Here is a 25,676-nt window from a genome sequence, read left to right as displayed (position 1 = left end):
GACAATTATGTCACGGCTGGATAACATGGAATTCTACACTGTAAAAGTAGATGCTTCTGGTTTTTTTCCAGGGCTGTGAGGTTGGGTTAGGCCTTCATCCAGCTCAGCAAAAGGTCCCAAGCCTGCTGGGCAGAGATCTGTGTTTGCAGAAACCTACATGACACTTCCTCACCACTGGCACAGGTTGTTGAGAGCCTGGGTATTATTTTTAGAGTATTAATAAAACTTTCAGTTGAAAAAGACCATAGAATCAAAGCCTTTTCCTTTTTGGAGAAAAACAAAATCTAGAAACATAAAGCTGTGGTTTAGAACGATAACTCAGAATCTGAGGGAAAGCATTGAAACCTTAGTGTGCATTAAAACAAATGATGGTTATTACAAAAACAAAACAAATCAACAAAAAAGCAGGGCAAAGGCATGGCAAAGGAATACCAAGTAACACAGAGTTCTACTTTCTGCAGTAAAATAAAGTCCACAGCTTCACAGTATCTAGATTATGGTACTAAGTATACAAAACAAAAATTTCCCCATCAGAGAATCTAAGGGAAAAAAAGAACAGAGAGATGACTAATGCCTTTCCCTGACCACCTGATAACTGGTCAGTGGGGCCTGGCGTCCCACGCTGGAAGCAGTCCGTATCGTGACTCCGGGCTCCCTGAGGCCTAGGTCGCTGGCAGGGCCCCGACCGCGCAGCCAGCCATTTCTCAGTCCCAAATCACCACCTGCTCTTCCTTCCCAAAGGCCTTGGGATTCGGGCAGCTTTTGCTTCCTTTAATAGCTATCACCACCTACAACTTGGATTCTGCTCTTCCTAGGCCTACAATGGAGACACCATGGTCTGAGAATAGGACATAACATGTGAAATCACGATTCCTGGGCAGTTCAGAATGTATTCCTAGCACCAAGGGACTAGAGAATATCTGTTCTAAAATCTCAAAGGGTGTCTATAATGTTTAGAGCTTGTTTTCTGTTCTTGCTTTCTTCTTTTGACTCACGAAACCATGTATTTGTATGGCAGATGCAGTTCATGAATCATTTGCCTGTGGACTATCCAGCTGGACTCTCGCCAGCCTCCGCCTTGTGTCCTTGCCCTGGGATCAGCAGAAGCAGGCTCATAATCCTGGCATCGGGCCCCAGTCCATTCCTGGTTCTCTGGCCCCCTCAAGTGGCCACAGATCTCACAGCGCCACCTGAGTGATCACCAACAGACATCCGTGGGATGCAGGCCTGGGCCAGGCCAAACTGGCGCCAACCTGAGGGGGTGACCACAAGTTCCCGATTCTCATACTCACCAAGATGTGTGGAAAGCAAGGAGAGAATCAGTATTTCTGCTGTCAGGCAGAATAAAATTCAAAGAGAAACAAGACTTGCTAAGTAGCTGGGGATTCTCCAGACAAAGGGAAAATTTAATCTCTGTTTCAATGGGAATATGGGGGCCAAGACCAGGCCAGGATCCCCACAACTGCTGCTGTCTTCAGGATTCACTTCCGTACAAAACACCAAGCTACCCTCTTAGTCCGAACACTGGCCCACAGCTCTCAGCAGCAGTGACACAGCCGGCCGCTTCCTCCTTGGGGAGACTCTGCCCAGTTCTGGCTTCCTTGGCACAGTCCTCTTGGCTTTTCTCCTTCTCTGGCCATTCTTATGGCCTCCTCTGATCCTCTCATGCCCACCATCTAAATGCTGGAGTGTTTCACAGCCTGGTTCCAGGTCCCCTGCTCTTCCCCATGGTGATTCTTTCTCTAGCTGATCTGATCTAGTCCCCTGACTTCAAGTAGCACCTACATGCTGATGCCTCCCAACCTGCTCTACCTTTAGTCCCACCTTCTCCCCGAGCTCCAGGCTCGCCCATGTGAAATCTCATAGCTATTCTCAAACTTAACAGGTCCCACAAAATTCCTGACTCTCCTATAGACTGGCTCTTCTCCCTGACTTCCCCATTTCAATAAATGGCACCTCTGTCCACCCAGCTGCTCAAGTCCCAAGCCCAGCAGCCATCCTGAATCCTCTGTTCTTACCTTCCACATCCAATGAATTAGTGTCCTGTCAGTTCTACCTTTGAACATATCCTGACTCCGTCCTATTACCTCTGTCTCCACTGCTGCCATCCTAGTTCAGGCTACACGTTGCTGGCTACTGCAACAGGTTGTCTTTCCTTCTTTGCCCACTACAATCCATGCCCCACACAGGCACCAGAACAACCTTTGAAGCAACTGAACCAGATCCCATCTCCCTGCTTATCCCTTTCTTCAGTTATTTTCTATGCATCCTGGTTATTTCCTTCACTGCATGTAAACTGGCTCATTTATTTACTGTGTATTGTTCACTATCTGTCTTTTTTCACTAGCATTTAAGCTTGAGAATAAGGACTTATCTGTCTTGTCTCCTTCCCTAGGACAGTGAAAAAAATGAATGAAAAGTGTACCAGGTATATAGTACCTGATTTTATAGGTAAGGAATCAGAGAAGTTAAGTAACTTTCTCAAGGCCACACAGCTAGAAATGGCAGAGTTGAGTCTCAAACTCAGGTCTAACTGATTCCAGAGCTTAAACTCCCAAAGTAGAGGTAAAGAAGGAAGGAAGGGAGGCCCAAGTAACTTCTGCCCTAAATATCTCAGCCTGGGAGAGATCATTGAGGAGTATCTGCATTATTTATTGGAAATACTGTTGCACTGTTAACACATCACTAGGGCCTGTATATGGTTCTCTTCATAAGCAATCACTGTGCCTTCGAATAGCTTAAGTTTTCCTGAACTTCCTAAGGGCAAGGAAATGGTCGGGAAGTAGACAGAAGTTCATCTGGGAATGTTTGGGGCAGTCAATTATCCCTTACCGACTAGAGGCCACTCAGGTTTCTCACTGAGCAGAAAGCAGTGATGGGGCCACACTGACTGCGGTCCTGATCACCTGGACTCCCCAGGCCCTGCAGAGCTAAGGGTTCTGAGATGTGCTAACCCTGCTTGAAAACCTAGACAAAACTGTGCCTTGGTGAGCAAGTTGCAGTTCTGGGTCTCTGAGCTGAGGGAAAGAAGAGGCAACGGGCAGAGGCCCATCCCCAGTAATGTGGCCAAGTCTGGAAGTGTCAGAGCCTGCTGAGGGAAGAGCCCGGGGAAAGAGCCCTGTGCCCTTTCCAAGGCGACGGAGCGGGTAAGAGTTGGGGCACAGCCCAAGTCTTATTTGGGGTTCTCTTCAGCTGGCTGTGGGACTGGGAACAGAAGAATGTCATCTCCTCTAATCTGCACTGTTTCCCTCACTCCAAAGTACTGACCTTGCTAAGAAGCCCACAGAGCTCTGATTGGTATTTATGACACAGCCTCGGGGAATGGGAATAGAGGGTTTTTCCTGATTGCATCATAGGTGATGGTACGTCAATGGAGCTTTTTTTCTTTTTTTTTTAACAAAAACTCTAAGATAATATAACCACCACTGACTTAAGAGCTGACAGGGATCTTTTGTAGGTATTATCTTTTCAACTTCTAATGAAAACTTAAGGCAGTTAGAAAGGATACAATATTAAAAACAACATTTTCATCTGAAAAATTATGCTTATCTTCATAAAAATTTGCTTATCTTCATAATGCTTGCCTTTATTTTGTTCTCTTCTGTTGAGATGATCTGTGCCCGTAACCAAGCATCCTCCTCAGCATTTACAGCCAGCAACTGGCCAACTTGCACAGTCTGGACTGGTGTGACTTTAGAGTTCTTACTGTAATACTCCTTCATCTCATCTTCCATTAACTCCTGAGCAGCAGAGTAGTCTTTGCCCACATATCTGAATTAAAGGAAGAGAACACAAATGAAGCAACCTGGAAGACGGAAACCTACAGGAATTCATTAATGTTATTGTTTTTCTACTGTCATCTTTGGTTCCAAACTCAGACTTGCTCACAGGGAGGAGAACATGGATTTAATAAACATTTCTGTCTTAAAAAAGGAGAATACAATATTGTGGAGCTCACAAAACACGACCAAGGTCCAACACACCACACGACAGACCAAATGCTCAACAACAATCCAGAGAACTAGAGGATGTAACAATAAGCAGCCAAGGAGTCTGGGGGGAGGACCAGGCCGAGAGACGACTCTAGGGAAGGGAGGAGAGGAAAAGAAAATGGAGACACCACTGGAGGCCAGAGGAGCAAGAGTCAGCTTCACGTTCTGACCACCACTGCTGGAGAAGAGAATCTAGTTGAGAGTTCTGCCCTAAGGCTGGGTCTGAACAAGTCACAAGCTCTGAAAACCAATGAAATTTTACTAGAGAAAAACAAACTCTTAAATACTATAAACACAACTGTGTGACAGCCCATCCCTCCAGCTTACTGAACAAATTACAACAAAATGCTGAGTTCTGATACCCTTAAAGAGGTGACATGCTCTAGATACATGCCTCTTAAGTTGCATGTTTTTTAAGAAGGTTTTTTTTTTTCTCCCAGGATACGCTTCTATTCCCTTCTACAATCTTCTGCTGTTGACAACTGTAATCACCTTGTCCCAGTTCATGTTATCAAAACAGTCTTTTTTTCTTTCTTGGCTTTTAGTCCTCAGAGACAATTCCATCAAACGCCTCCTTCCAGGATGGAAAACCTGGCAAACCAAGTTTGGCTCCTGTAACAGGAGCTATCTCAGCCATGGGATGAAGCCTTCTGAGTTTGAAGGCTACACTGTAACAGCACCAGAATCACCTGGACAGGGAGATGGGGGATACACCACGAGAACACTGCTCATTGAATTGTTCTAGCTTTTACCCAGTGCCCAGGTGGCCCCATATAGCTTTAAGAAACTATTCCTTTAGGAGTGATTTCCTGTATTCCTGGTAACTATCAGCAGGGCAGAAGACACCATGGTCAACCTATTTGTAAGCAGAGGAAAAGAAGCTTTTAAAAATCCTACACAAAATGGAAATAATGCCTCTTTTGGGGGAAATGGGTATTTTAAAACCAAATACAACATGCATATTATTCACTGCAGAAACAGCTGTAAAAGCTCTGTCATACTCCATCATTTAAGATTATGGAGCTTTGTAAGTGTTAAGGCACTGCCTGGAATGCAGCTGCACTCTTGGCTCTGAGTCTCCTAGGAGATCTGCAACTCTGCCCAGGTGCCCACTTCCTGGGACCTGGAGTCTCAGGGGGCATCCCTGCAGCACTGCTACAGTCCTGGGAGCGCCACTGGCAGAGGCCCAGGCTGTAGCCTGTGGTTTGCTAGTTTGCTTAGCACGGCCTCCCGCCATGGAAAAACAAGGTGGTGAGGAGCAGCATGAGATCTGCAGGCAGCTTCTGCTCTGTGCAGCAACCAGCAGAGAACCACAGCCAGCTACACACCTTGGGTGACAGGTAGAGAGGTAATGTTCCAGTTGGTATGACAGTGGGCAGTAGAAAGAATGAGCTCATACATTGTCCCCAAACTACCTGAGCAAGTGAGCAAAGAGTGATGTGTAGGCCACTTAAGTATGCCACAAATACAAAGTTTTACAAAGTTAATTTACTTGACCTAAGGGTCCTGCATGGCACCTCTCTGAAACTTTTATGAGTCACAAGCTTAGTGTCCTGAGCCTACTGCCTGCCTGGGTAGACATGAGTGTAGAACAGGGCTCAGCCCAGCTGGGATCTACTAGGTGTTCAGGGTGGTCGAGGGACACCAATGACCTAGGGTCAACCTAACCGCAGACATTATCCATCATGCTTGCCAGTTGCCAGCCACCCTGTTGAATATGTAGAATGCTGACTCTGGGATTCTAATTTTTACTGAAAAAAGGGTCTAGATAATCTTAGGACCCTGGACTTAATCATCCTGGAATAAACTGGAACCTCCCTGGCTGAAGCCCTGGAACTGATCCAGATTCCTGCCAACCCTTTGAGAAGAACACCAGATATCACATGACTGATCCAGTCCAGCGCTGGGTGCTTGCTCTCTGATAGTGGCACCAATGACTATTGGTAACAGGTACCAAAGGGTTCTGCTAAGGAAGCGGATTTAGATTTTCTTTATAATGCCAAGTGATGAAAGTTAGCAATGTGCTTCAACTCAATTTATTAGTGAACCATAGTGGGACACCTAACCCTCAGCAAGCCATTTCTATTTTCAGGCCAAACCACACCTTAGAATAAAAGCTTTACACATTTACCACCCCTGTATAAAACAGACTTCTTCAAAGCTTCCCCACGTTCCTCTAGTTTGAGCATCCTAAGATACTGGATTCTTACTGCATTATCCACTCAGTCTCAGTTTGTTCAAAGAGAAGTGCTTTAACAGTTTTGCTGCATTCTTTCACTGAAGGACTGAGCCTTTTCCTGCTCTGTCCAGCCACAGCCACACCACGGGCTAGTGCCTCCAGAGATCAGCTACACTGGGTCCCATTCTTTACCCCAAGTCAGAATGGCAAATATTTCAGTATGAATTTTCTATGTATTCTACATTTTCTCCAAAAGTCCACATCAAGTGCCTGGAGCTGGACTGTTTTTTGTAATTTCAGCTCTGAGGCTATGATTCCTTCTCCCAGGCAATGATATCAAAAGGCTCAAGAAACCAGAGGGCTAATCTGAGGCATTAAACTAGGAAGGTGGTAGCTAGCTGTTGTGACTTTTAGGAAACACTATACAGTTCCAGATTAAACAGTATTACCTACGTAGAATGACCTGCTTTTTCTATGGACTGGGTATTGCTTTTGACATATATAGTTACCATTATGCTTTTGACATACTTTTTTTCCACATTCAGACCATATTATCATTCTAATTTTTAAAACTGAGAGAAATCTTTTCTTGTGAAAAGCTGTTTATTTTGAACATTTAATGAGTATTAAGAATGTATTATCACACCTCATTATAACTCTTAGAACTAAGAATATACCATTCTTCCTCAACCACCAGGATCTATATAAAGAATAGCCAAGTAATAATAGCGCACCAGGATCCCAAAGAATCGGAAAATAAAACTTGCCTGATAACTACTTCATTTGTGTTGCTCAGTTCAACCACCAACACAGATGGGGACGCCTCAGTTGGAATGATCAATGGAGGAACTGCTACGTGCTCCACAAAGGTATCAGCACTTCTGGCAACGTTTTCTTCTATCTGCAAATACTCTTGTTCAACCATAGACTTGATATCACAATTGCCATGGGCTTGTCCTGCATCCTTTGGGACTTTGTCAGTGGGCAATGGAAGTTTAGCATAAAGAATGGCCTTTTGGGGATTTCCAGAAATGTAGTCTACGGTGCACACATCAGAAAGTGAGGCAAGAGTTTTCAAGGCATCCTCAGGTAACTTCACTTTGTACATGTCCTCAAATGCCTTGGGGAGCGCACTGGCCCAAAGCCCACTTGAGTATTTTGCCAGCAGTTCCGCAACTTTCTCTTTAAAGTCTCCTGGCATAACTGCTGGACACCCTTTGAGTGGTGGGATTTGTTTTGGAGCAGGAAGTGGGGATGGAGGCACTTTCTCAGCATTCAGTTCACTTCTTGAAAGCTGCTTTCTCTTCGCTGGATAAAGAAGTAAATCTTGACCACCACTGCAAGGTTTTTCCACCTGAAATTTTTAAATAAAGCAAATGACAGATATTTTAAAGACTATACACAACCTGAGAACACATTTTAAATTTGAGAGAAACACTGTTTTCAAATTAATCAAGAGAACACATACGTGTATATTTTACTCTTCTCAATTACCAAGGCTTTAATACATTGCCTTCACTTGCAAAAATCATCATGCACTGCACTTCAGAAAAAAAGCAGGGGAATGAAATAGTATGAATTTGAGGCATCCTACGAAGCATCTCACCTCCAACAACCTGAGGAAATCATGGATGCCTCTGTCCTGTCCATCACACGTCTCAGCTAGCTCTCTCTGCCAAATCCAAAGCAACAGCTTACCAAATGGACAGAATATAAGGGGGAACGAGACTATGAAAAGGTATCAGAGTTGTTGGGAATAAACCACTGGGAAGAAAGCTAGGAAATATTCAGGCAAAATCGAAGTGTTGTCTCTCTTCTTCTTGCAATATCCTGAGAAAATCCTCAGCTTTTCATTGTTTAGAAAGGATACTCCAGAGGTAAGTTACACTTTTTCCAACAATCACAGTAGAAAGTTAGCTAAAACTGCTGTCCCTCCAATGAACAAGACTTTAAAATGCCCAGCCTTTGTATGTCGCTCAATCTCCAATTTTTTTGCATGACATTCCCAAGAGGCACGGCTTGATGGCACCTCTTTTCACAAGAGAAGGAGGAGAGGAGACGCTGATGTACGGCACTATCTTTCCAAGCTCTGAGCCTTTCCACTTCCAGACCAGGGGTCAGCACGCCACAGGCTGCAGCCTCATGCAGTGTGCTACCTGTTTTTATGTAGCCTGTGAGCTGAGAATGATTTTTATATTTTTAGATGGTTGAAAAACATCAGAATTACTTCGTGTCATGAAAATGACATGAAACTCAGTGTACAGAAATGAAGGTTCACTGGCACCCAGGCACGCTCTCTGTAGTGTGGACAGGTGCTGTGCACTGCAGCAGCAGAGTTGGAGTCAAGGAGCTGTTCCGACTGTGGGTGACAGTCACATAGCTCCTGGCCTGCAAAATCTAAAATATTTGCTATCTGGTCCTCTACAAAAAGTTTCTCAACCTCTGACTAGACTGAAGTTAGTATTTATAGCCCTCTGAAATGTTTCTATTTTGTCAGGTCCTATTCATCCAGTGCTTAGCTGAAATTTAAGCCCTTAGGACTACTCCAGACCACTAAGTTAATAATACAAGCTTATAAGAAGTACCCCTTTTCTCAAGAAGAAAAGAATAATAAAATATTCTGGATGCGTATCTTGTTAGTAAAGAACATTGACTTCATTTACTCATTTTCTATATAATGCTTAGGAAGAGACAACATAGTTACAGTTGATCGTTGAACAACTCAGGTTTGAACTGTATGGGTCCACTTACATGCAGATTTCTTTAAATACCCACTCCAGTGCTCCATGATCCGTGGCTGGTTGAATATGTGGATGTGAAAGCGTGCATATGGAGGGCTGTAGGCTATACAAGGGTTTCTGACTGCACAGGAAGTTGGTGCCCCAACCCCCACACTGTTGAAGGGTCAACTGTATGTATGTGTAAAGAAGGTATTTTCTTGTTATCAGAGAAAAGCTTTAATAAGTCAAAAGATTTAGCTGACTTAATACTAAGATTGATTCCTTTTAGTCTGACTATATATTCTAGATGATAAATAAGAGGAGAATGAATGGTAATAAAAGTACAAAACGTTAGGTTTTCTTCCTCGTTTTCTTTTGCCAATGTGTGCTTAAGTTTTGGGAAAAGTCCATGCCTGAAAAACCTAAAGCATCAATCAAGGCAGAGGCAAACTAGCCCATGTTTATCATCTTCAGGAATCCCCCGACATAACTAGCGGACTCCTGCTGACACCTTGTGACACTCTGAATAGTATTTATATGATTTTCATCGTTTGTGTCTTTAATTTTAAGCCCAGAAACACAAACATTTGGGACACTCCTCATTTTGCTCCCAATGGTTAGTCCACCTCTCTAGAGACTCCTGTTTTAAAGTCTGGAAACTTAAAATACCAATCTTCAGTGTGCTTTAAAGACACTCGAGATACAAGAATACAGACTGGGTATCTGGGGAAGGTTTGAGAAACATACTTTTTGAGAAAATGGAAAAATAAAATAGAATTCTATTTCTATGTGAGTTATTCACTTGTCATACAAAATCCTGGTTATTATAATTTTAGATTTAGACTTGGCAGTCCTCCATATCCAAAGTCAGCCGAAACTTCTGGGCCCTCTGAAAACCCATTTTCAGCCTTCACCTAACAACATCTTCTCAACTCTTTGCAACACCTTCTCTGAAGTGGATGGTAGAGGCTGATTTCTGTGGAACGCAGAATGTTTTATTCATCTAAAATAACTCTCACAAGCCTCCTGCCCTAACTGTCCACAGAGCCTCTTCTAACCCAAAGGAGGGTTAACAGCCCTGCAGGTTTATGGTCTTTTTCTTTCCAGTGAGTGAACTGGGAATATGAGATACCTCAGTGTTTAACATTCTCCCCAACTTCTGGTCCCAAAGCTTCCATTCCCATCAGTGCTTTAGATGCAATCAGGACCAACTACCTAACAACGCACTTTGTCAAACCTCTAAACATTACCTCTGACCATGACAAGCACACTAAATTCTTTCAACTAGGGATTAATACCTTAACAGAAGTTATGAAAATTAGGTCTACTTGATGTGAATTTGTTCAGGGCAAGAGCAGAATTCCCACTTTTCTGGCCTTTATTCCAGAATAATGCTTAGAGATCATCTGGAAGTAGTAAGCTTCTTGGGCTGTGTCTGCAGCATTCAAATCAAGATTTGCCAGTCAGCCTACAAAGGAGATTTTTGGCCAATAATCCAAAGCACAAACAATGGCCAAATAATCATCTGAATTAGAAGGCAGATTTCTTTCCTCAGCAGTTTTACTTTCATTGTTTAAAGCAGATACCCCACCCCACCACCACCAATCCCCAAACGACTAGTTCCTTGAATTGTTGGCACTTTCCATTTTTTACTGGCTGCTTCTTATCTCAAGAGGGCTGGCTATGTGCCTAAATGCCACTTTGTTCTCCGGTGACTTTGCCTCACTAAATTCAAATTTGCATTTACTAAGATTAAACATAGGCCCGACTTTAGGAACTGAACCTGATACTAACTGGAGTTGTTTCAGATGTCCTTCAACATGTTAGATAAAAATTCATGGATAAATTTAGTGATATGGAAAAAAATACCTGGTCCACGTACTTCAGTAACTAATCTTTGGAGAATGGCTGAAGAGTTACTCAATTCAAAGGGACAAATCATGAAACCTCATATTGCTAAGATCTTAAAATATATATATAATTTAAAACAAATTAATTTTTTCAATATAAGCTGTTTTAAATTTTTCATAAAACTGAAATTTGCTTTTCCCAGGCATTCTAATATGATCACCATTTGTCTTCCACAATGTGTCTTGCTTCTTCTTAATTTTCTGGTCAATAGATTTAGGAAAGACACCTATTACTATGTCTATCCTCAGCCTATGAGAAATCTCCCCGAAGGCAAGACATTGTGGGTCACAGTACGCTGTCCATCCTTCACTGTGCTCTGGTGCATCTGACCAGATTTACATGTTGATACCTTGTCTCATCCCCCAAAACAGAACAGCTCTCTTCTGGCCTTCACAAATGACCAAGGTAATCAACAGCTACTTGAAACATGGCTTTTATTATTTTCCTAGTGTGATAATCAGTTGCTAATAACCATTCCAGTTGGATCTCTCAGGAGGGTGCTTTTACAACTTCTAGTTCCTTTAGTGTACTTGATTCAGGTACATACCTGAGGAGGGGGTCAAAAGGCTTCCTGTTCTGTAGGAGAGGTCTGAGGACCATTATCCTGCCATTTTCCTCCATGTTTTCTTTGTTTTGTGGCTCTACATTTTCTCTTTGGTTTTAATACCCACTCGAAAAATCACCAGTCCAATGACTGGGAATGGGCATGACCTGAAACTCCATATATTTACCACGTATGGACCCTCACCTCCACTTTCCAACAGCAGAGACAGGTAGGTAACATAAAAGATCAACTCCCTACACGATGGAGTTCAAGCCATATCCTCAGGCAATCATCAGAAGATTTTAGTATCTAACATGCCTTAAACTTTCTATTTCCACAAGTTCATTATATTTAGCTTGATTTCTGTCTCATTTGATATCACAACTTACTTCTCTCACATCCCTCTGGGTTTTCATAAATTTGGAGTTGACAGTTTGGGTTTGGTAGATGTGAGACTCAAGGACTTAAAACATCACCTTCTTCAGGTGTCCTGTATATTCACATAAATAAAAGTCTTCATCCTATATGCCTAGAAACTTTCTTCTGAACTCTAAGAGGTCTTTACTTCTTCCTTTCTAATTTACTTGTGCTGTAAAGTTCTCGAAGCCAAACTCCTTTGAGTCGATGAAGGCTCACCTACTAACTCTGCAGTGTGGGGCTGCTGAGGTAAACTTACTGTTTCTTACGGAATTAGAATTTTCGTTGGGATTCTATAACGGAATTGGTATTGTCCAATTAAATCAAAAAGTTTTCCAAAGCAGTTGTATGGGTCTCATTCAGCCACAATTTTTTTTTTCCCACTGAGTAGCGGTTCTTTGTGCTGAAGCTTTAAATTAAGTTCTAAATTTCATTTTATATGGTCACCACCCAATACAAACCTGAGACAGTACGGTAAACTCATATTTACCTGGAGACCTGCCTTTCAGCACTTCAAGCATTAGTAATGGTTTGACATTCAAAACCAAACCAATTAAAAAACTCAATTTCAGCAGTGAATAAAGACCCCTAGGTATCTGGCAACAACGAAAACATCAAAGAAGACTACACCTTATGATTAGCCAGTTCACAGAAAGAAAGACTGGTTGAGGACCTCCTTCAGAGCTCAGTCTCTTTGAGCTAAAGCTGAGAAGTGCTGGAAAAGTTAGACAACTGAGAACGAGAAGAGGAAATGGGGCTCAATAAAGACAAAACTGATAGGTTCAAACCCGAAGCCTCTACGGAAGTGCGTGGGGCACATGCTGCACACAGGAAAACACCCTGAGACAAGCCACACCTGTCCAGCTCAGCGTCCCAGACCACCGACTCTGCCACCCTCCCTGCAGTGGTTCACGGATGCTTCACTCTACGTCCAACATAACTCAGAAAGGGTTATAATTTTTAGTCGCTTCTCTTAAAGCACAAGTGTTTGTGGCATATTTCCCAGGAAGTTAATAAAAGGTAAAGGTGAAAAGTTTCTTGCAGAGGGTACCCCTGACTGTTCACAAACCATCTACCCAGAGAAACTCTTCCTCTACCATCTTGGACGAGTAGTTTTATAGACTCTGTGTATCTCAAGGCTAATACTCTCTTTCACTCCCATCCCTCTTCCCAGTAAGAACGTCATACTGATGCTAACTGCAACTATTTATATTCGGATAAATTTCACTCTGGCCCAAGGTTAGGCTCTTGCTCACAGGTCCCTTTAGGAAGACATTACCCTGGTTAAATGTGCTGCAGATCTTTCTGGGATGATCCTGGCTGGCAGCTGTGGCTTTCACTGTACATTCTAGCCAAGTCTCATCACCTTTGTGGGGAGCAGGATCTGCTCCTCTGGGATGGCAGAAACTCACTGCATCTTGGAGTCTCACTCAATCCCTTTATCCACTGCTCCTTATTTTTCAATTTAAGCTTTTGTTCTGCCCCCTTCAGTTTCCTCTGTTTTCATAGAAGTAAGTTCCTCTGTAGTTTGCTGGGCATGCTTCTGGTTTACAGTGGGTTTTAACCTGCTTTCATTTAAACTGGGCTGCCCCTCAAAAAATAATAGCTGCCTTTCCCATACACCTGCTATGTGTCTGTACTGTATTGACAGCTGCTTTTTACAGTTTTTGTCATTTAATTCTAATAACTCTAAGAGATGGGTAGAAAGTCACATTTCAAAGCAGACTGAGGCCCTGATTTGCATGCTGAAAGAAATATAGCTAAGAAATGGCTAAGGCAAAAACCTAATTCCAAAGCCCAAACTCTCTACTGTACTATGGGGCCCTGCAGGGAAGTTTTCTGTCTCAAGTTCCAGAAAAGCAACCTCACATTACCTCTCACAACAAGTCATATAGAGAGGCACACATTACTAAGCCCTTTTTACCTTAAAATTTCTGTACGGTGTTTGAACCTGTCTGACCTTGTTTATAGGAGAAACAGCCCTGGGCATGCTCCCAGTGTTTCTGCTTTTCAGCAAAGTGAAAAGCAAGAAGTCAGAAAAAGGGAAAATAACCATGGTGTAACTTTTTAAAACTGTCTAAAAATAACCATGATGTAACAGTTTTTAAAACTGTTTATGAGCAGACTGTTAAACAATATTCAGAGCTATTAGAAAAAACAGTTTTGAAAAATGTCAATAGACATAATTAAGACTGGCAGTTTTTGTCATCCTAGACGCAATACTTCACCAAGCAAATTCTCGTATCTAAAAACTGAGTGTGATTGCTTCTCAACAGTCCTATTCGAAGTTGAGGCACAGCATAGAAACAAGGAAGACATATTACGTTTCTGCTTCATGTTCTACCCTTCACTGCCTGGACAGAAAGTAATCATGCCACAAAAATGCATCTGAGAAGTCAAAAAATTAAGTATCAGTTGTGCACCTGAAATTTAGTAGGAAACCATCCATCTTCAATAAAATTTTAACGTCAAAGAGACAGGTACTCTCTCACTTGCAATCCTAGCAAGAGAAATTTCGAGGCTTTGCAGATATGTAGACTAGCAAGGATGGAAATTTCCCCCCAAAAGCTATAAATTAAGCTATACAAATACTAGTAATTATCATGCAGTATAAAATAATCAGAAACATAATACATTAAGAAGAGTCTATGAAGTTAATTTAAAATTGTTTACTCCAAAGATAACTTCTTTATCAAAGTATAATAGTGACTTATATGTTTATTGTGACAGTAAAAGGGGCTCTAAGTTCATTGAAGACATACATTCATGAATGTCTATGGATTTAAAAAATAAAAGAACCATATGCTGTCCAAGAAGGAGCTCCAGGCCCTGAACCTTCAAACTGAGCAGCCTGGTGAAACCTCAAAAATTCCAAGATTAGGGAAACCAAGGGGGTCCTCAATGCTGCTAAGCCTGAATCAAGTGAGAATACTCTTCCCGAAAAGGAGTAAAAATGAAATGAATTAGGAATTCCCACTGTAAGAACAACCCCACATTAAATATAAATCAGGGGTAACATTCTTAAGATCATTAAACATTCATGACTTTTTAAGTAGGGAAACAACCATATTTCCAGAGTTTGATATTTCCACTTCACACTGTATATTCATCAGCATGTCACATTGCCCTGAATTGTTCTTAGCACCCAAGGCAGTGACTGGTACCTGGAGGTGCACAATAAATGATGTATGAACAAATAAGATAGCTGGATGGATGGATGGATGGATGACTCCTGCTTGGAAAGCCCAGGGGACTTGAGTTGGTCAAGTGCCCTGGAGGGAAAAGTAGTTACAAAAATACATGCTGCCTTTGGCCAGGTGCTTTTAAGAGGGAATGGCCTACATTCTGCCCAAGAGGGTTAGGGGCCAAAATACATATTAAGTTAAAGAAATGAAAGCCTTCTATCAAACAATAACTGTCATGCATATTTAAGCTTAGAAGCACCAAGCACTTATAAGCTTAGAAGTACCAAGTCGCTGTTAATCCTACCATTTATAACAGTTATGCTGTTGAATGTATTCTATGTAAATAAAAACATTAAGAAATATCTGAAAATTAATTACTTTGGTTTAAGAATCCAGTTGTCTCTATTTCTGGCTGAATTAATAAGATTTCTAACAAACTACTCTGATCCATCATTTTATTATAATAAATACTCAAGTAGGAACAGGTATGAGAACTGAACAGCTCACTTTTCAATTTTTTTCTCCAAAGAAGTTTGTAAAAATTTAAAATGTGAACCCTACGTTAATTTTAAAAAATGGTACTCTATAAAGAATTAGACAAAATAAGTAAAATTTGTTCAGCTGAATATCTTTAAAAATGCTGAGGAACAATCATATAAAATCTGAGGCTAACAAAAAATGTTCTATTACTGGTAAGCTGAAGTGATTACAATGACATAGCCATCAGTATCTATGGGCAACAGTTCAATACAAAATGGTATATATGTTAGCATATATTAAACACATTTAAAGATGATTTTAAAACAAAATATATAAAAGCAGAAATTATGACACACACAGCCCTCAACCTTGAGAGAGATGTGTTAATCATAGGGATAAAGGTTAATGGAGCAAAATTATGCAATGTGCTTCATGCTCCCCAGATAAAAGGTGCTATGACTAACAACTCAAAATCTGAAAGCAGGGCAGGAAGGTGGCATCAGAAGGGAGGAATAAGAAGAAACGTACCGTGCAAATATGAGGCCAGTGTTCAAACTGTTGTAAAATTCCTTGATTAAGTTCTTCTTTATATAACTCTTTGTAAAAATGTGGAAGCTTAGATATCCAAATGCCATTGTTATGCTTGTTTAGTATCTCCTTTATGCGGTTTTGAACCTCATCCATTTTATAAGTGTAAGAGGCAGGAGGCGTGACATTTGGCTTTTCAACAGCCTGATTTAAATTATCTTTAAATTAAAAAAATGATAGAATTAACCAGAATGCTTAACACTTTAGATTACTCCCATTACCTAGTATTTGTGTCTCTAGGCTTTGTTATTCTTCAGGCTTGTAGGGGTCAAGAGACTTGGAAGAAAGCAGGATTAGGCAGATGTCAACTTCATTCTAAGTTTTAACCCTGAAATAACCAGGGTCAACAGCCACCCAGAGAGGGAGCCTAGCCCCTTTATTTTACAAGGGTACTTCATAGTTTAATTTAAACATCAGGATGATCTTGCTTCATAAAGAATAATGAAATTTATTATTTAACCAATCATTTTCTAATTGCAACTAAGAAAGGTTAAATTTTAGACAATAATAGCATATATGTAATATTGAATTTAAAGCTATACTCTACAAAGCATAAGATAATGCCTTAACAGTAAAATCAAAGAACATTTTATAAAAGTAATTGTCCAGGTTTTAAGATTTGATCAATTTTTCCCTTTATTAATGAGAAAAAATAATATAGCAATATACAGAAGTTCAAAAGTTGATCCACCTGTAATAATCATCTTAGCCTCAGTTTATAAACATAAGTAATAGATCTGGTGTCCATAGATAATTATTAATGATTTGTTTTTATTTCCCCAATCCAAATCATTTATTTTTCATAAATGAATACTTAAAAAGTTTTGGCTAGCTCTCTTACTCACATTTATTTTTTATTTACAACTTAGAATGCCTGTGTTAACATTCTGAGGCAATAAAGAAATTTAATTGTCCACTATAGCTGACATTTCTGGCATTTTAAGAACTATGAAACTCATTCCAAACCTCTTCTAAATTTCACTAGGATACAGATTAGAGGTATATTAAAAATGACCACCTATAAACAAAATACGTTCATAGTTTAAGAAGATAGTATTTCTGGTGAGATTCAATAATTTTATTTCATTTTTAAACAAGCTGGTAGAGACACACATAGGCTGGTTTGGGGATGCTGACCTCTGAGGATGCCAGGAAGACAAAGGGAGAGCTGTTACTTGAGGATAGCTGGATACTAACTCTGCCTTACCCCTCCACGGCCTTGCTGACACTTAGTTTGGCTCAGCAAACAGAAGGGTCCAGAATGTCCACAAGTATCTCCTATTAAAGGCATAGCTGATTTATAAAGTTCTTGCCAAATAATGATAAATAAAAGAACTAGGAAGAAGGAAAAGATGAATTTCTCAGAACTGGCCAGTCCCTCTCTTAAAGAGAGTGTCAGCAGCTGACACACAGTTGGAGTCCTTGCAAATGTACCTGCTCTGTGGGGCCACTACAGTCATTTAAGCTTTTGTACCTTTTGTTAACAAATCAAGGAAGCACTCCGCGCTACTAGCAGAGAGAAGTTATATATAAATGTGTGTAAATCAGCTGCTGGGTGAATTGCAATCCTCCTGAAACAAGTTCTTTTGGTTCTGCAGAAAAAGCTTACTCTAATTTAAAGAATTTACAACCTCTAAAGGGTATACAACTTTACTGAATAGCCATTTTTCAGAAAATACATATGTTAAAGTGATCGATACAAACACAATTAATTGTTCAATTTATTTCCATCAGAAATACTGGAAATGTATTCCCATGGAAAAAAATGATTTCAACTCAGTAAGAATCACACTTACAGCAGCAAATCATTTAAAATCACATTTAAATTTCATGCAGCATAAATACTAATTCTGAAAATAGTGTCCCTAGAGTGGGTCAAAGAGCAGACGATTTACACTTTGGGTGGAGGAGGCAAGGTAAGTGGGTGCATTTCCAATCTTCAGATTCTTCGACTTTATTATGTTTCCTATCATTTTCTTAATAGCCCTTTTGGATTTTATAACCTGAGGAATCACTTATATTCATATTAAGATGCTCAGTAGTCACTGCACAGAGTTTAGGAGACCAGCTTTTACATGGTGTCTGAGTATCTGAAACTATTTTATGAGCTGATGTCCCACATTTACGTACTTTAAATCTTACTCTCTAATGAGTGAGTGACAAGGGACACAAGGATCTCTGCAGGTGACATGTGGAGGTAAAACAGAATAGGTCTGCTGTGAGAAAGGCCTTAAGTCAGAGTAATGATATCCTTGAAGATAATATTTTCCCTGTACATCACTTCAATTCAAAATTTAAAGAAATTAGGAAAGAGGGGAGGAGAAATATATTCCAAGTAGGAGAAGGTGAGTGCAAAAGTCAAAAGCCACCACCAGATATTTTTCTTGGGGCTCTGAGGTTCCAGAAGCCGTAATGTATCATGAAGACAATGTTTAGAAGACATACCACTCATTTCCTTAGTAAAGGTTCTTGAGAGATGCATCTGAAAAGGTGGTGGAAGGGATGCCTTTGGGCTAAACCTACAGTATAAAAAAAGAAGTAAATTAAAATTCAAATAGCAAAGCCAATACCAAATTTTAAATGCTATACTTTTCATTTAAAGTCTCTGTGGCATTGAATAGCAAAGTCATTAAAATATTTCAAAAAGGGAAAAAAAATTTCAAAAAGGGGCAAAAATTAAAATAATACCTGGTATCAGCTTTCATGTTTCATATTCACCAGAGATGATATATTAATGGCTAATATTAACCAGAAGTTTAAAAGAAATTGGAAGTCAGGGGATTATCAATATAAAATAAAGAAAATGATGCAAAGAATAAACAGCTGAACATAAAGGAAATTTTGAAATATAACTAAGAAATGAAGGACTTGTATCACCAGATATTGAAATGTATTATAAAGGTACAACACTTAAAATAGTTGAACAGTTAAGTAAAACAGCAGAAAGCTTAGAAACACTCAATTTACATAATATCCTAGCACACAATAAAAGTGGCATTTCAAACCAGAAAGGGGATTCCTTAATTAATACTTAGAAACACAGATTTTCCATGTCCTACCCTCACTATTTTCATGTGAATTATACTAGATATATGTAGAAAGATTTCCCAAAAACGAGGACAAAGAAATAACCCCCCACCCTCTCCGTACACAGAAATCATTTGTGTTCATCTCTGTCTCCCTCACTAGATTCCAAGTGTCTTAATTATTTTTGTTTCTAATGCCTAGGGCAGTGCTTGGTACATACAAAGCAGAGTAAATGTTTAAAACGGTAAGAACAAATGGGACGACTGAGTGAATCAGTGACTACATCTTGCCCAGCAGTGGCTATGGGACTAGAGTGGTGGTAGTGGCACAGTACGCCTATTTCACAATTTTTGAATAGTATGGAATACTCTAAAAATTAGATCAATTCTTTGAAATGAAGCACATCTCATCAAAATATTTTAATTCTAAAAGAAATTATTAGATTGTAGGCTACCAGTAAAAAGCTTATTTAGTATATGATGCTCTGCCATTATGAGAACATCACATTTGTGTATTAATACATCTGTATAATGACAGAAGATGCCAAAAACATATATCCAACTCTTAACTTCTGCAGAGCTGGGAGGGAGACAGACATCCTCTCCCTTAGACCAGAGCCCTAAAAATGTAAGCTGGAATCTTCCTGTGCTTTGAGTCAGCTATGAGGGCTCTAGTAGAAAGCAGAGTGTTGTGAGCGAGGAGTGAAAGTACAGCAGGAACTGCTACGGCTCAAGCACTGACAGGTCTACTGCACAGGAAAGAACAGAGCCAACACAACAAAAGGAAGATATTCAAGGAAAACTGTAGGGACACATGAAAAACAAACATAGTAAGATAACAAAGGTACAAACCAGTTTTATAACAATAAGTATGAAAGACATTATTTTGTTTCCTAAAAGACAAATACTTACGCTGCTCCCCCCAAAAAAACCCCAAATTTAAACATGTCATTTATTAGAGACACAATTATCATCCCACTAATATTTAATAAGGATCTACTATTATGTGCTAGACATTGTGTCAGACAGTAATGATCAATGATAAACAAGAGAAATATCACCACTCTCATGAACTACACAGAGTTGAGAAAACTGACTGTGGTAAGCCGCTAGTAGATGGCCTCCTGGTATCCACAGCTGTGGTAATCTCCTCACCTTGAGTAATTTGCTTCTAATCAATAGGACACTTCAAGGCTGAGGGGATTATAAATAATTAGATTACAACAGATTCTAATTTCCACTTTGCCAGCATACTCTCTCCCTTGCTGGCTGTGATGAGGCAAATGGCCATGTGGGGAGGCCTATGTAGCAAGAAACTGAAGGCAGTCCTTGGCCAATAGCCAGACAGATCTAAGGAACAACTCAAAAGGAATGAAATGTGCCAACAACCATGTGACTGAGCCTGGAAGTGGATTCCTGCTCCGCTGACCCCAGCCATGGCCGATATCTTGTCTGCAGCCTCATGAGAAACTCTGAAGCAGAGGACCCAGCTAAGTGGTTGTTAGATGCCTAACCCACAGAAGCTAGGGGATAAGTATGTGTTGTAAACTGCTAAATCTGTTCATCTGTTACACAGTAGATAATTAATGCACTGATAGAATCTATAAATAAGAACAAAGTCTACTAAGTGCTGTAATAGGGGCAGTAGGTATAAGAAAAGCACATGATAAAAGCCACAAACCAAGTTAGGAGGCAGAGAGAAGGAAGTAGAAAGTAAAGGTTATTAACACTTAATATAAAGTTATCATATTTGAATAGTTTGGCACTGCAGAAGAATAGACAGGAATGGAAAGCCCAGAAACTTTGAGTCATATATTTGCAACAATTTAGTATTGGTGAAGACAGCATGTCAAACCAGCTGGGAAAGAAAGGATTACGTCATAAATGATATTAGGACATGTGGCTAACAGGAAGAAGATTCCTATTCTCACCTATACAACAAAATAAATCCCAGATGAACTAAAGATTTAAATGCAAAAAATAAAACCATAAAAATTCTGAAAGAAAACAGAAGACATATTTACATAATATTGGAGTAGAAATGCTTTCCTAAGCATAACACCTAAAGGCAGAAGCCGTAAAGGAAGAGATTAATAGATGTACCTATATAAAATTTTAAAGTTTTGTACATCAAAAATATAATAATTAAATAAACTGAGGGAACATTGCCAACATATTATAGGACAAAAGGGTCAACATCCTTAATTTATAAATCACTTTTACAGTTTAGGAAGGAAAAAACCAAAGGATAAAGACATGTAATTCATAAAAGCCATAAAAGGGCTAATAAACATATGAAAAAGTGTAACTTTCTTAAGAATTAAAATAAAAGAAACAGAAATGAAAACACAGCTACATTTTTTCACGTTTTAGAATACCAAATAAAAACTGATGCCCAATGTTGGCACAGGAACAAGTAAATGATCATTCCCATACGCTTTTAGAAGAATCTAGTTGGTGTAATTTGTTTAGAGCACAAATTAGTAAAGCCTTCGTGTGTATATCCCCTATCTATTTGCTCTATTTCTACCAATGTAGTCTAAGGAACTAGTTGTGAGTATATGCAAGGACTATTCTACAAATATGTTCACTGTAGAGTTGCTTACAATAGAGAAAATCATTTACATTCAACAATAGGTGGTTGGACAATGGACTACCCTGACACTAAAAATGATAATGTAGATGTGTTCTTAATGATATGGAAAATGTTTACAATATAGTGCCTTTTATAACAGGTTATAAGATAGTAATACATGACTCAATTTGTATTTTTTTAAATGTATATAACTATGTAAGACAGAAAGATACTTTTAAATGTTTACATTTATGTCTGGATTGGAGGTGATTTTTTTTTCTTCCACTTACTTTTTTATACTTTGCAAATTTTCTACACCGTACACATAAGTACTTCTGTAATCAGAACAACATATTTTAGAAAACGCTTCCTATAAATATTTAGTACATGAGTTTTACACCTACAAGTCTCAGAAATCTACATTTATTTACTTTAGCTTAATATTTGAAAGAGGCCTTTTCAATCATGCTGCCTGCTGGCTAATGCCAACAGTCCTTTATTCATATTCAAAGTCCATGATCTTACTTACTACAATTTACATACAGCAACTTCTCTCTTTCTAGGCCTAATGCGACCCTGGCCTTCAGCACCATATTCATCTATGTTTTAATGCATAAATATATTCAATGCCTCATTTTAATAATCTTTTCACTTTAACAAAATAAAATGGTGATGAACTACATTATTTTAGAAATAAACTTTTCCCAGAGAAACCACAAATCAATTATATAGCCTCAATTTTGATCCCTCTTTCTATTTTACTGTAGACACATGGTAAACTTAGACTGATACCTACAATATTAGAGAATATCAGTTGTGTTATTTTTCTAGAACCTTCTAGTTTGTTAACTGGCAGGCATGAGTTCTTAACCAGCATTTTTCAGAATGGTCTTCTGGGGCCAATGTGTCTCCTGTTTTAGTATACAAAGAGGCACGTATATGTACATAAATTAATTTTTCTAGGAAGATCATTTATAGCTTTCATCAGCTTCTCAAAAGATTTGGTAAATCCAAAATGTTTAAACTCATAATAGCTTACACTACTTAATATTACTGCTTAAGATTTCTTAAGTTTAGAAATAAAATCTTTGGCTATTCTACTCTGATAAAAGCAACTTCTTTGACTTTATAACTAGAAAGGCTGCCCATAATCTCTGCAACTGGATGGTATTTAGATTTCTCTTAAAAGATTTCTTTCAATTTGTCATTATGCTCTTTAAAAAAGGATTTAATGAAGATGTTTTACAACATCTTTAATAGACTATAATTAAAATAGTCTATAATGTAATCCATACAAAGAAAAACAGCTGAAGACAACTGCGTATGTAATTCTAGAAATCATTGTACAAGAATGTATAAGACATTCTACTACACAGAATTCAAAATTCTTACTGTGAAAGGCAAGAGACAAAAGCATATATTATATTAATTCTCAAAACTAAAACCAGCTTTTGCTATCAATTTTTAAACTTTTATTTTGAAATATTTATAAATTCATGGATATTCACCAAAAAAAAAAAAATGTCCATAGAAGTCCCATGTACCCTTCGCCCAGTTTCCCCCAGTGGTAACATCTTGCATAGTACAGTATCAAAACCAGGCAACTGACATTGGTACAATTCAGAGCTTATTCAAATCTCACCAGTTTTACATGTACATGTATGTGCATATAGTTCTGTGTAATTTTACCACACATAGAGGTCCGTGTAACCACCACTACAATCAACATCCAGAACTGTCCTATCACTACAATGCTCCCTCTTGCTACCCCTTTTTGCCACATCCTTTCCCCTTCCCCAACTTTTAACTCTCGGCAACTACTTCTCTGTTCTCTATCTCTATAATTTTGTCATTTCAAGAATGTTATATAAATAGAATCACATAGTATCTAACTTTTTAAGATTAGTTTCTTTCACTCAGCATAATTCCCTTGAGATCCGTTGAGTTGTTGCATGTATCAATAGTTCACTCCCTTTTCACTGCTGAAAGGTATTCTTTAGTGTGGATATACTCAGTTTGTTGAACACCTACTGACAGACATCTCAGTGGTTTCATTTTTGGCTATTGTGAATAAAGTTACTATGGACATTTGTGTATCGCTTTTTATGTGAACGTAAGTTTTCCTTTCTCTGGAATAAATGTCCAAGAGTGGAATTCCTGGGTCATATGGTAGTTTCATGTTTTAACTTTCTTAAAGGAAACTCCCCAACTGTTTTCTAGAGTGGCTGTACAACTTTGTATTTCTAACGGCAAAGTATGAGTGACGCACTTTCTCTGCATCCTTGCCAGATTCAGTACTATCACTATTTTTAAAATTGAAGTATAGTTGATTTACAATATTATGTTAGTTTCAGGTGTACAGCATGGTGGGTGATTCAGTATTTTTGCAGATTATACTCTATTATAAGTTGTTACAAGATAGTGGCTATAATTCCCTGTGTTATACAATATACCATTATTGTTTGTCTATTTCACACATAGTATTTTTATTTCTTTTGCTTTGGGAGACAAATCCAAACAAATATTACTACAACTTTATGTTAAAGAGTGTTCTGCCTATGTTCTTCTAGGAGTTTTATGGTTTCAAGTCCTACGTTTAGGTGTTTAAATTATTCTGAGTTTATTTTTGTATATAGTGCTAGAGAATGTTCTAATATCATTGTTTTAATGTAGGTGTCCAGTTTCCCCAGCACCACTTCTTGAAGAGACTTGTCTTTTCTCCATGGCGTCCTCTGTTGTAGATTAACTGACCATAGACGTGCAGATTTATTTCTGGGGTCTACATTCTGTTCCATTGATCTATGTATCTGTTTTTGTGCCGGTACCATGCTGTTTTGATTACTGTAGCTTTGTAATATAGTCTGAAGCCTGGGAGGGTTATACCTCCAGCTTTGTTCTTTTTTCTCAGGATTGCCTTGGCATTTTGGGGTCTTCTATGGTTCCAAATAAATTTTAGTATTATTTGTTCTAGTTCTGTGGGAAATGTCCTGAGTATTTTGATAGGGATTGCATTAAATATATAGATTGCTTTGAGTAGTATGGCCATTTTAACAATATTAATTCTTCTAATCCAAGAGCATGGGATCTTTCCATTTCTTTGTATCATCTTCAATTTCCTTCATCAATCTTTTATAATTTTCAGAGTATAGATCTTTCACCTCCATGGTTAAGTTTATTCCTAGCTATTTTATTCTTTTTGATGTGATTTCTAATATGGTTGCTTTTTTACTTTCTTTTTCTAATATTTCATTATTAGTGTGTAGAAATGCAATATATTTCTGTATATTACTTTTTCATCCTATAGCCTTGCTGAATTCATTTGTTAGTTCTAATAGTTTTGGGGTGGAAACTTCAGGGTTTTCTATACAAAGTATCATGTTATCTGCAAAGAGTGACAGTTTTACCTCCTCCCTTCCAATTTGGATACTTTCCCTAATTCTTGTCTGACTGCTGTGGTCAGGACTTCCAACATCATGTTAAACAGAAGTGGCAAGAGCGGGCATCCTTTTGTTCTTGAATTTAGCGGGAAAGCTTTCAGCTTTTTATCATTGAATATGATGTTGTCTGTGGGTATGCTGTAAACGACCTTTACTGTCACTTTAATGACAGTTTTTATCATGAACAAATGCTGAATTTTGTCAAATGCTTTCTCTGTGTCTAATGAGATGATCATGTGACTTTTTATCTTTCCTTTTGCTAATATGGTGTATCACACTGATTGACTTGCAAATGGTGAGCCATTCCTGTGACCCTGGAATAAAACTAACTTGATCATGGTATATGATCCTTTTTATGTATTGTCAAATTGGGTTTTGTTGAGGATTTTTGCATCTATATTCATCAAAGATATTAGCCTGTAATTTTCTGTAGTGTCTTTACCTGGTTTGGTATCAGGATAATGGTAGCCTCATAGAATGAATATGGGAGTGTTTCCTCTTCTTTAATTTTCTGGAATAGTTTCAGAAGGATAGGTATTAGTTCTGGCTGAGTTTGGCAGAATTCCCCTGTGAAGCCATCAAGTCCTGAACTTTGTTTTCTTGGAGTTTTGCTATTACAAAT

General features: G+C 38.9%; 1 protein-coding gene across 2 annotated transcripts in view; it reads right to left on the bottom strand.

Annotated features, from left to right (window-relative positions):
* TDRD7 (tudor domain containing 7) overlaps positions 1-25,676 on the bottom strand; it is a 63,232-nt gene that overhangs the window by 17,196 nt on the left and 20,360 nt on the right. For both annotated transcript variants that reach the window (XM_031450059.2, XM_031450060.2), the window contains 4 exons: positions 18,462-18,535; positions 15,957-16,174; positions 6,939-7,525; positions 3,585-3,771 (listed from right to left, as the gene is read on the bottom strand). In XM_031450059.2, the coding sequence (XP_031305919.2) occupies positions 3,585-3,771; positions 6,939-7,525; positions 15,957-16,174; positions 18,462-18,535 (1,066 nt within the window). The remainder of the gene's footprint in view (positions 1-3,584; positions 3,772-6,938; positions 7,526-15,956; positions 16,175-18,461; positions 18,536-25,676) is intronic.

Source organism: Camelus dromedarius, chromosome 10, assembly GCF_036321535.1.
Source record: "Camelus dromedarius isolate mCamDro1 chromosome 10, mCamDro1.pat, whole genome shotgun sequence".
NCBI classification, from domain to species: Eukaryota; Metazoa; Chordata; class Mammalia; order Artiodactyla; family Camelidae; genus Camelus; species Camelus dromedarius.
This window is presented reverse-complemented; position numbering and strand designations above follow the sequence as displayed.